Genomic DNA, 14,081 nt, shown 5'->3' on the forward strand with positions numbered 1-14,081 from the left:
TTGAACACAATATTCCTTATAGATATGCAGAGCTGCCTTGGCTACAGTGAAGATGCTCTGGCTTGGTTTCAGAGATTCATTCCTCCTTTTGATGATTCACTTGATTTAGTGGAATGATCGTTGCTTTTTGATGCAGCAGCCTCGAGCAACTTTGCGGACAAATATTTATCCTGTCGTTCTCTGTCCCTAGCATTCTTTGAATGTTTTAATTGTTATAAAATGTAAGTAAAGTAAAAATTGACAGTAAATAAGTAAATAATGTAAGTAAATAAGATGACAAAAAAATCTTGATAATTTTATTGACAAGAAATCTTGATAATTTTGCAATTCAGTAAACTTGATATAGAACTTACTTACATGTTAAGTAAATCCAGATGTTTGCAACCTGTTCATATTCTAATGCATAGATGAATTGATTCACAGCCAACAAATTATGTTTATTTTCTACAGGTATGCAAGTATGTTTATTTTCTAAAAATTCTTTTCATTTTTTGGCTCGCATTGTATCCGCGCAGAAGAATCTTTACTGTTTCAACAATACAAGCTACTTTACTGTTCCGATCCTCTTTTTTCAAAACTCCTATGCACGCTTCCATTAGGATTTTGATCCTGGCATAAGCTAACTACAAATTTTAAGTGGACTATATCCTTTATCCCACATCAGTTTTTAGGTTGTGGCTCACCTCGCTATATTTTAAGGGCTGTTCTTTCCAAGGTGGGTAAATGAGTACCAGTGGAAACACTGGGGCTAATAACTAGTCACCGACTATGAGGGGCGCACCCATCGGCTGTACGATGTGCAGAGTGACTGTGCGCTCGAACGCCTACAGCCGGGTTGTTAAGTGACGCAATGTAACTTGCACGGGACGCATTGTAGTCAGTTTTTGATTTAAAGCTTTCGTCTTTTGTGCTCAGTTTGGATGACTAGATTTAACCTTTTCAAACTACAGTTTCTCGGTTGTTGTCTCGTGAAAAGATTGATAGGAATATACAAAGAGAAAACATAAACATAAAATATTTAGGTTTTAGCTTTCTACTAAATTTTTCCTTAAAAGTTTATAATTCGGGGGAAAAACTCTAATGAACCCCTGACCAAAGGTTGCTTATGAAGAGAGCTTGTTCAATAAAAATCATTTATTACTTCATAACTCTACTATTTTCGGTTTACATTAAAAATATTGAAGAATAAAGTACAGAAAAAACTTATGTAGAATAGTAACACAAAATGGCAAAATACGTAAACAAATGACAAAATATGTCTAAAGGTAGCTTCGGGTGTCCAAGAGTCAGTGATAAAATATTCAATGTTTGCCTTGCGCCTGAATTTCTGTCACCAAAGACTGCAGAAACACCATAAAATTGCAAGCAAGAGCCAGTTGAATCCGAGGGCCCTTGCTTCATTTGCTGACTTCTTTCCTTCCTTCCTGCAGTTATCAAGAGCCTCAAGAGATTTGGCATAATTCGGATCAAGGTATTGATCGTACTTTTGGAAGCCTGGCCCAACCACTCTGAGATGAATTGTATCGTCAGAGAATATTTTCTTGTCAAATAACCTTGCACCTGCAACCAGTATTGCATTTTGCATCCAAGCTTGGTATTCGGCCAGGTTAACGTTATTGCGAGCGAGCAGAGCACGGGCCGGTGCACGGGCAAGATTACACTTGGCGAAGTTGGTCGCATCTACAGAGCAATGAATTTACAATTGGAAGGCGAAGTGGTTTGAAGAAGACGAGAGAGTACTAGCCTGCACACAGACTCAACTGGTTTTCCAACCGATGAGTTTAGTTACATGAATCCAAGTTTAGTTGAATGGAAAGTTTTAGGGTTTGTAAATCCTTAAACTTCCCATTGAACTAAACTTAAATTCATTTCCATTCAAGTAAACTTAGATTCATGTAACTAAACTCGTCGGTTGGAAAACCAGCTGAGTCTGCGCGCAGGCTAAGAGAGTACCAGTAACGCAGCTAGCAATCCGAGCCTCTCGGAAAAACAACGGCAGGGCACCTTCATTTCGTCACGCAATTAATTTCATTACTTCTTGCTTATGAAATGCATGCACAAAAAGAAGTTAGTTTTCTGCCAATGTATCTATTTAAGAATGAGCAAAGGTATAAGATATTTTTTGCCCTGAATCTCGTGTTGTGTAATGCAGTACAGAACAACATGAAATACAACAGAACATTATATAAAGCAAATACTCACAACGAGCAATAAACATAAATTTCATATGTTATCTTGGTGAGATTGATCTTTTTGGCATTTTCATTTATATAGACAACAGTGCCACTATTAGCAGATTGTTAATATGTTCTTTTAGTTTAAGTTTATAAAGGAACGCTGCATAGGTAAAACCGAGTGTGAGGGACGAAAATTAGACTTTAGTTGGTCAGGGCTAAGAGATCTGCTTAGCATTTTTTATCCTGCAAGAGAGTAAAAAGGAAGAGACAGAGCATTTGGAAGGTTCTTCGATAAATTCGCCTCGTAACGTCAATAGGACTTCTATGAAACTTGGTCAACATACAATACAAATTGGGCTTGAAGTTACTTCGTAAACAGTCATCTTTCCCAATTTTTGCTCAAATTTTATGGATCCAAACACGAAAGTTGTATATTCAACTGAGAAAATTGAATCATAATGTTTTTCAAGCTGCATTCAGATCTATGATCCATTTTTCAGGAAAATCAACTCCAAGTGCCCGCTCCATGGTTTGCTGTTTCAAAAAAATTGAAATCCGTTTGAGCAATATCGAAGGATGTTGCATCTTATTTGGCATTGGATACTGAACCTTTGGCTTATTTGGCTTTTAATTTATGCACAGCACAATGAACAAAAGGCACAATTACGAACAGCACAATTTTCTTGCCAGTCCTGTTGAAAAGGCGCTTTTGTATCCCCTCCATACACACCACGTCGGCACCGTCATAGTCCTATCCACCAGAGGGGTAACGGAGGCAGCCGGGGCCCCTAGCAATTATCAGTTTGGGGCTCCATTTTAAGCATAGTAAAACAATATAGACAAACAATAAAATGCTAATCAAAAGACTTTCCATTCAATCAGACTTTTATATTATGTGGGCTTGAGCCCCTTGAATAAATCACATCGAGAATGCCAGCTACACAGTAAATAATAAAGAAAGCATTGTTGCTGATGGCTCCAAAGGTTGGTTTCAAGTCACCGTAACGGACTTAAGTCACCGTTAGTTTTTGAACTAAAGCTGACTCAAGTCTGTTACACAAATGGTCACAAATGCTGTCCACTCAAGCATTTTGGGGGATTTTGTGTTTATTCTAAGTTCAGATATTCCCATATTTGAGAAAAATCTCAGATAAACTTCCAGCGTGTTATTCAGCAACACTAATAAATCCAAGAAAGGTTTCCTCAACTGGTTTCCTCGGCAAATTTTCCTCTTTGAAAGACGAATATTTTTGTCGTCGCAATATTCACACATGGCATATTTTCATCTGCAAAACACTGAGAGGAAAATATTTCGCAGGAAGTTTCAAGAGATGAGGTGATCTAATCATAGTCTCTCAATGACCACTCAAACTGTCTTCCAAAGATTTTTGTCCTTGGGATCCACACACTGCAGACGTTTGTCGAAAATTAAACCTTTTTAAATTCGAAGATTATCTTCCAAAGATAAAAATCATTGTCTTTGACAATCGCACATGGCAGATTCCTGTGTTTGAGAGGCAACCGACACAAATCTTCATGTCTCCAAAATTGAGTTCGCGCATTCGAAGCGAATGAGGAAGCTCAATTTGCGCATGCCCCAAATTCCATTCGCTTAGTAGCGTGACCAGCGAAAATCAAATGGAAACCGGCCTTAACGGTCGACCATGCAACTGAAATCTATACAACAACAACCCTTGACATACAACTGAAATCTATACGGAAACACTGCCTGCAATAAATGGTAGTAAGGGAAAACATCGCATTTTTTTATAAATAAAATATACACTCAAATAAAAAAATGTTACGCACCAGTTTGCGAGCCATTTAAGCACAAGATTTTAAATTGTTTCAGTTCTGCTGGAGTCCTTTTTTGAAGAATGGTTGCCTTGAAAAACGCAACATCTCCAGCACCATCTTTCAGACATTTAAACGCTCCCTCGTGAGAATAATAGGGCTCTGCACTACTTCTTACACATGAATTACTGCCAGCACCAGTGCAAAGTGAGCAAAGGTTATCAGCTCCAGCCTTTTCTGGGTTGTACTTTGGGTCTTTTGCACCTAAACGAAATATGACTTTCTAAGCATCATGTTTAATTTACTACGCTAGTTCTAATAATTTATGTGGCTACCAAGAGAATCTAAGCTCGTTGAATTCGAGTAAACATACCCTAGCTTCTATTATATAAAAGCAGTATTATTCTGGTACACTATCCTCTATATTCCTTCTGCCCTCAAACATTTAGTAAATAGCAATCACACGTAGAATCCTTTAATGGCTTTATAGAATCCTTTAATTTTCTCCCGTCATTATTTTCTAGTGACTACTCTTCAAAAAATTTACAATTTTTAAAGCTTAAATGTCTAAAATCTGATTTAACTCAGAAACGAGTCCAAAATCAAATTTTGTTGGTAATTGAATATAGCAGGGGCGGCGCCAAGAAATTCAAAATGGGGGGGGGGAGAGACTCGAGTTGATAGTTTTATTAGACTAAAGATAAGATTCTAGGCTATGCTCTTTAGATAAGCTTAAAATACATTTCAGAATATTTCTTGCAGTCATTTTCTTGCAATCGTTTACAACATTTTGCTATTTTTAAGGCATGCTTTTAGTATCTTTGATTAATTCCAATCTTAAATGGAATTCATTACTTTATAAAGGCTCCATGTACCCAGTGGCGTACCCAAGGGGGGGGAATAGGGGGTCCGGACCCCCACTTTTCTAAAATATGGTCCTCGAGATTTGTCCAAAAACGATGTAAAACTCATTGGGGAGGGGGGGTGGGGAAGTATACAGTATGCTTGTGTCAATAACAATTGTAAAATACTTTGCTATTTACCCTAGCTAAAATGAATCAAATAATGGGGGGAAATTTTGCAAAAAGGGCGTTTCCCCGCATTTGAGAGTGTTTGAAGGGTGTTGCCCAAAAAAAATTGGGGGCTATGCCCCAGACCCCCCCCCCCCCCCCCCACTACTGCAGCCCTGGGTACGCCCCTGCATATACCTCTTATTCCTGGGAAATAAAGCAATAACCGGATTTATCGCACAAGTTTTTTCTTCTATTCCTATTCTTTCATTAATTTTATTTTTTAAGAACACTCTTTGCGAAAAAATGGGGGGGCTGAAGCCATCTAGCCCCCCTCTGGCACCGCCCATGTATAGATTGGAAATAATTGAGTATTGGCAATAACGCGTATGTAGAATGCGCATTGTAGTTTCTCTTTATCAAGTTGAGAATGGAATTACAAGCAATTTTAAGCGACCAATGTCTACTGGCCTACTCAAGGTATGACCATATTGATGATATTTTGTGCAGCGATAAATTGCACAAAAACGATAATATTTCAAACCAAATTGTTCGTTCCCTAAACTTTAAATTAAACCAACCTGGGGCGCAGCTAGCATTAAAGAAAGCCGCTACTGAGGCATATTGATTGTCGTTGACACATTTCATTAGCCCCTTGCTCATCAACGTTCCCACGGGCATAACCCAACCAGCGTTCTTCAACACTCCTGTATGACATGACCTCTTTCCCTGTTGTAAAAAGGGGCTATCATAAATCACAAAGAGGCTATTAGCTTTAAGAAGATTTTGAAGATATATTATTCACAAAGAGGCTGTTAGCTTCAATATGAAACGCTTTTGCCAGATTCTGAAGCAGACTTCTTTGAAATGGTTTCTCTTGGTCACTTTTTGATAATGTAGTTCCCAGCCCCCCAGAGCCTTCAAGCATCACATCTCTGAAAATAACTACTAAACTGATTTTCACGAGAGAGCTATATATCTAATTATATATGTTTAACGGCACATTGTAGACAATGGTCAAATATTATATTAGTAATGCTTAATCAGGTTGATACATATTATTTACACTAATTTATAAGGCAAATATGGTACTCTTATAATTCACATTCTGTGACATCTGTGTGCGTATTTTTTGTATGCAAGGAGTATGCTTTGATTGGTGTATTAAAGCAAACTTTTAATAGGTATTCATCATATCAGGCGAGCTGTTGTTGCTCGAACTCCAGACTTTGGAAAGAATATTCCGATGTGTTGCTTGGAAAGATCGCCAGATTCTAAGAAATGAAGAAAGTTGACAGAAAATCGTGTCTACCAACCCTTGACAACAGTGCCAAGAGCGCTACATTTACGGAAACGGGAGAACTTGATACCATAAGCGTAAGAAGAATTAACCTTGCTGATTAACCATACTACCTTAAGATTGTTGATATTTAGTGCAGAGCTTGTGTTCTTCACCATTGCAATCCCATAGTAACCAACTCGAGATTCCGGAAGCGGTGTTTTCGGCTGCTCATACATGAAAACACGCAAGTCGTAGAGCTTTCCTGAAAAAGAAAGTAGTAAGAATAGGCAGGGGTGTAGTGCTAGGGGAGCTCAGGAGGTGGGGCTAAGCCACCTTGTTAATGTCCAAGATTAGCATACTACTTTCTTACTATTGTTTTTCGCAACATTTTATGGCAGAGCCCCCCCCCCCTGTTATTTATTAGCACTACACCACTGAATAGGGTAGGAATAGCCAGTGTTTTATTGATCAATATCCTGTCCGCAGCTTCCACTATAGTGTAGTGGAATTAGATATAAACGGTCCAGCCCGGATAAAAATAATATAAAACTGTAATTTGGCACAGATGTTCTGTACTAAGTTGAAAATGACCAGAAAAAAGCCTCATCAATTGGACATTGGGAATTCCTTATTTGGGTAAATACCACAATGGCGCACTGATCAGTAGTGGTTCAAAATTTTAATGTTGCTAAAACCACATAGTATGTACATCTTTTGAAAGATAATTTCATGCTGAATAACTTTTATTTAACATACGTACCCTTAGAATATGCAAATTTAGTGGTGATTGGGCAGAAACAAAGTGGGACGAGTGATTATTGAAAAGCGCGCGGAAAAAATGGCTGATCCTCTGCTGAATATTTTCATTTTATATCGCAAATTCTATCGATGCAAAATCATTAAGTGTGTGAATTAGATAAAATATGATAACACCCACTCAGCCCGGACTGATTTTAACCGGGACCACTCAGCCTGGGCTGACTTAAACCGGGCCCACTCAGCCCGGGTCGACTCAGCCCGGGCCCACTCAGCACATATATTTTTGTGACGTCATCACTTTAGAACTCTATTGTCAACGGTTTATACCTTGCAAGACTTTAAACTCATCATGCGCCATTTTTTCTACGTCCTGTTTAGTTTCAGTGCTTTTGTTCGAGGATTTTTCACGCAAGCTTTCAAAGGTTTAATTGCATAAATTATTTTCATAAACTAGACCCACCCCTCTTACTTGAAAGGATATTAATCAATATTACACAGTCCATAAATGTGGCAGCATTTATGGACTGGGGTGAAGGCTACGTTGGAAAATTTGTGTACAAATTGTGTATGAGCATCGTTATAGAAGTTTAATTGCAATGAGGGCATCAACTTTGGGATCGGGGTAGGCAATTTAGGCCAAGACATTTAAAGGGAAAGCTTTTGTTACCAATTTGAAACGTCCTTGCTACCGACTGGGGGCCAGTGGCGGCTCCAGCCCGGGATAAGTGGGGGGGGACACAAGGTGTGTCAAGGACCACCCCCTCTTGACCACGCCCTGTTTTTCCCTGAAACATTTTCTTCCGGAGGAAACACCTCTTGTCTCCTGAGAAATGTCATTTAAATGTGACGACCTAAATAACTTACATACCCCCTCTGAAATTTTCTTATCAGATTTGCAAGAATCTCAAGGACCACCTTTCTGAAAAAGTGAGGGGGACTAGTCCCTCCCATTTCCCCACGTGGCTCCGCCACTGCTGGGGGCGACTGGGGCCGCCCATGACTAACTTTTCATTCGATAGTAGCGGGAATTTTACAGTCATAGAATTAAATTACGAAGAACTTTGCTGGAGGTTTACCCCTTTCTATATAGATCCAGACCATGTAAAAATTATCTGTCGAGAGCTGGAGGACGTGTCCATGCTTGACGACATTTTAAAGTGATTGATGTGTACATATGGCATGCTCTCGTCGAAACAGGTGAGCAATGGCTTGGGACAAAGCACAAGAGAACTGTTGCCCCCCAAGCATCGAATGTTCAGAAAATTTTAGATATTCTGTCAGGTTTTTAAGAAAAAACCAGTTCCACCATTTTACGTTTCACTACACTTTTTGTTTTGCGTCTGTACGGTTACATTGTTCTTTTTTGATGATCAAATATTTTTTCTCTAGTGAATCTTCTCATTATCTATCGTGATAATTTATAGAATTATAGCAACTGATACGAGGTTTAATTACCTGCTTGGTAAATTTCAGGCCCTCTAAAGACTCCAGATTCAGCCTCGTTATTAGCAATTTTTTTGTAGCAGTCGGCGTCACCATTTCCTAAAACGCACTCCATTTGGTTGCTTATCATTTGCTTTACCAATAGGCATTTTGCCATTTTGTCACTGTCAGCGGCACACCATCTTGGTACCGCTTTAGCTAAAAGAAGAAGATCATTTAGTTATAAATCAACAAACTCTCCTCGTAGCTGACTGTTCTGGTCCGGTTACATATCAATATATACCATGAATCCGTGAATTGCCCTCTCCCTTTAACTAAGATTGCCTCTACTTTAGCTTGCCAGTCCACCGACAATCCTTCAAATTTTAACCTTCATCTTTCTTAGACACCAGCCTTGTAACAATCTTTACCTTATAGCGTTTAATTTTACTCTTTCTTTCTGCTTTTCAAAAAAGCAAAGAGACATCATTGAAAAAATGGAAGCTAAGTTAAACTTTTCATGGAGATAGTAATTTCAAGTAAATTTATTTCAGTTATCATGTTCATACAGTAAATGATTCGATGTTAGACATCTTGATCAAAGAAGGACTTAGATGGCTAGGTCACGTTCACAGAATGGAACCAGATAGACTTCTGAGACAGCTTCTATATTCACAACTCCAAAACGGCACCAGAAGGCGAAGGTGACCGAAATTGAGATTCAAAGACGTCCTGAAGAGAAATATGGAGCATCGAAACATCAATAGCAACACTTGGCAGCTAGTGGCAACCGAGGAAGAACAGTAAATGATACAGAGCTTTCTAAATTTATTATTAGTAACATTTTCGCATCTTAAAACTTAAAAAAATTTTAAAAACTAATGACAAAATGTGAGAAAGGATTCAACAGCACTATGAATGAGTATGATGATGAGTGAGTGTTGTGATGTTCTTGCAGAAGTGACGTCATTCAAATGACGAAGCAAACTTTGCTTTAGTGCAAGACTATACACAAATTGCAAGAAAAACATGTTAACTAGGAAAAAATGACGGTCACTTTATTTGATTAATGACGGTTACAATAATTTGATTTGTTGTCACTTGAAAGTTGTGACACACCCTGTAGTTTACACAATGATAAAACAAACTGTAAGCAAAATGCGCTAGATCATTGGGAACTGGTGAGAATAAAAATTTATTGAGGACCAAAGGTTATAAAGCTTGTTATAAAGTTATAAAGTTTTTGCAAAATTTGGAGAGTAAAAGGTTAATACATTAGACAAACAACTATTACCCTTGAATTAAAGAGCGTTGAAGAAGATTGACTTTCGGCAGTGTGTTGATAAATATTTTACATTGACTCTACTACAGAAACACTCGTGTACTTTTTCATTGCTAATGATGATTTTTTATTCCAACGTGTTACAACTGGTGGGGTGTTGTTATTAGTTACTCTCAATTACCAAATAATCGCCCCCCCCCCCCCCGCCACACATATTAATTTTTTGAAAAATTTTCTAACCCTCACTTTTATTCCAACCCTCTTTTGTTAATCCTTGAATAATTGAGATGATTGTGAACGGAATTTTGATTAGTTCCTTCAAAACAATTTTAATCACATAAAGTTTTTAACTTGACTTATCTTTGCTTTGTCTGAACGCACGCGAGATTAGGAAACGAGCACTAGACAGGCTTACTTTTCTCAAATCAAACTGAGCCACTTCCAACCTCTTTCCCCGATTGCTTCCAGCCCCCGATTGTCAGTATATCAATTCAATCCAATACCAAATCCCCTGATTATTCTAACCGCCCTTTTATTTGTTACTCAAGAGAGTGGAACGCATTCGTCTATATGCATAAATATGCTGTGGTAGTTTTTAGAGTTCCCATTTTGGGGGAAATGTGTTGGTAGAAAGTGCTGGCGAGAGAAGGCTCTCTTGTCTTCTCTGCTTAAGGTCAAGCCACAAAAGTGAGTGAGTTGTTTTCTTATACTATGGTTTTTAAGAGCATTATGACAAAAGCCTAAAAAACTGGCGATGCGGTACTCCCCGCTAATTGGACCGCTGAGATTGCGAAGAAGGAGTAGATAAGGAGGAGGAAAAAGAAACCCTACTATTCCCTACTAAAATATATATTGCTGAGACTAAATTTCAGAGACTCTGGCACCCAGTGTATGCAATAGTTTGAATAGAAATAAAATAAATAGAATCCTGCAAGTAACGAAAATAAAATTTGAACAAATTACCACAATGTTTCAAATTCTGAATCATTAACATTGCGACGAAAGCATCATGGGCTGTTACTTTTGATAAGACTACTTAAGAATTGATTATGGCGTGGGGTAATCTACCCTGGGTACCAGACTCACTGAATATATAGTGAGTCTGGTACCCAGGGTAGGGGTAATCTACCCTTAATGTAAAAGGCGCATGAGAGGATTTCAACCAAATGTGTGGAGATTTCTTTGAAGTGTAGTACCCTCGGATTAAAGGGGGTTTGAAAGATTTTAGGGGAAACGAAACAAGCTGAAAGTCAAGAGCAAGACGAAAGACTGTAACAAATCTTGCACAAATTTTCCGAAAAAGAAAAATCGTTGAACATGTAGGATACCTTTTTATGTGCATTTTTTCATGTGTTACTTGTTGACGAATTGGTAAAACAAGATCGCCATATCTATCACCTCTAGGTGCATCATAAAAAATTCAACTTCAGCCAGTTTTGTTGCTGTGATGAAAATTCCGTTAGTATTTAGCTTCCTTCTCTACCATAACCACTAAATGATCACATGCAGACCTGATTTAACTTCCTGTTTCACGGACGCACGTCATGCGCATGCCTAGAATAGGGTGTGTTGGCTGGACTATCATGCTAGCATGAAGAAATCTTACAGCTTTTTGTAAAGCACCTTTAATGTGCACAACAAGCTAAAAGTCATCAAGATCACTTCTCCGGTACCAGGAAACAGCGCAAAAATCAGTAATAACTAGAGCAAGCATTTGGGGAGTCTGGCTGTCTAAGCTCCAAGCTCCTGTCCATGGCTTTGTCCATGGCCGCAAAAAGTTTCTGCTAGCTTCGCTCGCAGTGCACGTAGATGCTCTGTCACGTTTGTGTTGGTTTCTTGAATATATTTATACAAAAATTAACTCTTCAGCAAATTAAAATCTAAGCAAAATAAAAATAAATCTAATTAAGAACCTAATTACATTGTGACAAGCCTAACAATTTAAGATTTTAAGACCTACAAATCTTATCTACCTATTGCTGTTCTTCCAGGGAGTTGTGTTTTAGCTTCAGCTCTTTAGATATGTTTAAGTTGTTTTTTGAAACGATCTAGTGTTGGTAGTTCACGAATTTCACCAGGTGTGTCATTCCAAGATTTGAAAGCTGCATAATGAAAGCTGCATAATAAATGTTTAATGAGTACTACAGCATTGGATTTGCTCCACATTTTTGCAGTCTTAAAGCGACTATGGTTAGAGAAAAGGAGAAACAAACCAACGAGTAAAGCAGACGAACCTATAAAGATGATAAAAAACTGGCGTCTTTGTAATTTTTTGTTGGCGCATGGTTTCTAGGTACGTACCATTTTTGGCGACTTGTGGTTTGTGATTGGAGATGAAGAGCGGGCCCCCTTATGATCATTTTTTCCCGGAATTTTTCTAGGAGGCGCAACGCCCCTGTCTAAGAGTTCCTGCCTCTAGGCATTTCGATAAGAAAGGATCATTCATGAGTAGAAATTTGGTAGCTCATCTACGAAAACCGGCTGTAAAAGTGACAACTGACAACGTGACAAATTACCATGTTGTAAACTAGCAGATTTATAAATCCATCATCATCAACAACAAGCAAATGAGCAAGGTGCAGGGCAAGTTAAATATTTTGGAATAAACCGGGAACCATTTGAAAATTTATGGAATTTTTAGCTTGTTTCTGCAAAGCCCATCTCTTGCAAACTTCACATAAAATGAAAAATTATTGAAACGGCTCTTTGGAATATTGTCTTATCGTGTCCTAATATCGAATGATACACCAGCATTAATAACGAAACAGTCGTATAAGTAAAGAAAAAAGTAATTTGTTAGAAGCTACTGAATAGCCGCACCATTACATCTCACTAATCTGGTCAAACACCAACACTGATAAGGACGTTGTTACAAAAAGAAATTAATGATGTCATTTTAATTTACGGCTGAAATTAAAACTAAACTGAACGTACCAAAGGCAAAGAGTGTTGTGAATATTGCCAAGAAAAGAGACAGCTTCATTTTCTCACCCTGCTCCTATCAGCTTTGTCTGTTAGACAGAGACACTAGCGCCACCTAGCTTTTATAAGGCACCAAATTTGTCCAAAAATAGACACGATGATTTGACTTCCTAGTTCCTAGTTTTTCTGCTTTCCTTTGAAAGTCAACAACCCGTTTAACTAAACAAAAATGAAGAACTGAACCGGTTAATAAATGCGATTGTCTCTTCTCTTATCTTCGCTTATTTCTGCAGATATTGTTAAAAATTCTTGAAATGCTTCCTGATTTTGGCTGTTTCTCATAAGTTCATTCACTCTTTCATTCCTTCAATCCTTCATTCCTTTGTTCCTTCATACCTTCATATCGGATATGCTTTTTTTTAGAACCAAAAACGTGAATTTTCTACAATACAATCCCCAGTCTGTACCGCACAAACCAGCCTATTTTGTCAACCATCCCTGAGCTAGGCTAGTTCACTTGTTCCACTTGTGCATAAACAGTTCCACTTGGTTACCTTGCTTCTGTCAATTATTATTAGTTGACAGAGGGGAAAAAGCGCCAATAATTCATAAAATTTGGCTTCCTGTTTTTAGTCTCATCTTTTTAAAAAATATCAGCAACCATTAAACTAAACAAAACAATGGACTGAATCAGTTACTAATTGTGACTGTCCCTAATCATATATATGCTTGTTTTGCAGTTATTGTTAAAATTTCCCTGTTTTCATAAAGTTGTTTTGAGGTTAAACTGTTTTCATTAGCACATACGTTGTTTCATAACTGATTAGCTTGTTCTTTGAGTCCAAAACGTGAATTCTATCCAACTTGTACCAGTACCACCCAAGCCCGAAAAGAATTGCACATGTTGTCAAGAACATAAGCAGCCCCATTTTTATCCTGCCTCTTTAAATTATTACTGTACTGGTAGCAAGTAGCGAAAACAGGCTTCAGTCAATCGAAAATTTTGACTTCCTGTTTCCTTGGCTTACAGCTGTTTTTTTATTCAGTAACCTACTTAACTAAAAAGACAATTAACTGAGCAATTTATAAAATGCTATTGTCTTCTTTCTTCACTGAGCATACTTGCAGTAATTCGTGATGCCTTTCTTGGTGCTTCAATATCGTTTTACCTAAATAAGTTGCACGATGCTTCTAAGTCTAGATTGTTTCACGATTGTTCAAACCACGATCCGAAGATAGATTCGTTTTATTATTATCAAATAAAGTGCTGGCCCAATATTGGCCTGGTCGCACCGTTTTCGATACAGCCATCGGTTTTCAAGCTATCTTCGTTCGAATCAGGAAGTTCAATAATGCTGGTATCTTTGAAACATTGTAATAACTGGATTTTCTACGCAAGATTTTCTCAGCCCCCCTGAGGCCCCTAGCACTAC

At 38.0% G+C, this 14,081-nt stretch overlaps 1 protein-coding gene across 1 annotated transcript; it reads right to left on the reverse strand.

Annotated features, from left to right (window-relative positions):
- Positions 1 to 1,203: 1,203 nt before the first annotated feature.
- Positions 1,204 to 13,189, reverse strand: LOC135689392 (serotransferrin-A). The gene is made up of 6 exons (XM_065206589.2): positions 12,661 to 13,189; positions 8,478 to 8,663; positions 6,395 to 6,525; positions 5,563 to 5,710; positions 3,987 to 4,235; positions 1,204 to 1,680 (listed from the first exon to the last, which is right to left on the reverse strand). Exons 1-6 carry the CDS (start codon positions 12,707 to 12,709, stop codon positions 1,331 to 1,333), a joined length of 1,113 nt encoding a protein of 370 aa, XP_065062661.1. The 5' UTR covers positions 12,710 to 13,189; the 3' UTR covers positions 1,204 to 1,330.
- Between the last annotated feature and the right edge of the window lie 892 nt (positions 13,190 to 14,081).

Source organism: Rhopilema esculentum, chromosome 5, assembly GCF_057945365.1.
Source record: "Rhopilema esculentum isolate cy_ngs chromosome 5, ASM5794536v1, whole genome shotgun sequence".
Classification (NCBI taxonomy): domain Eukaryota; kingdom Metazoa; phylum Cnidaria; class Scyphozoa; order Rhizostomeae; family Rhizostomatidae; genus Rhopilema; species Rhopilema esculentum.

Coding starts and splice junctions, on each gene's coding strand:
- LOC135689392 (XM_065206589.2), bottom strand. CDS start 12,709: ATGAAGCTGTCTCTTTTCTTGGCAATATTCACAACACTCTTTGCCTTT. Junction 6,526..8,477: donor GCCTGAAATTTACCAAGCAG/GTAATTAAACCT, acceptor TTTCTTTTTCAG/GAAAGCTCTACGACTTGCGT. Junction 5,711..6,394: donor TAAATATCAACAATCTTAAG/GTAGTATGGTTA, acceptor TTTTTACAACAG/GGAAAGAGGTCATGTCATAC.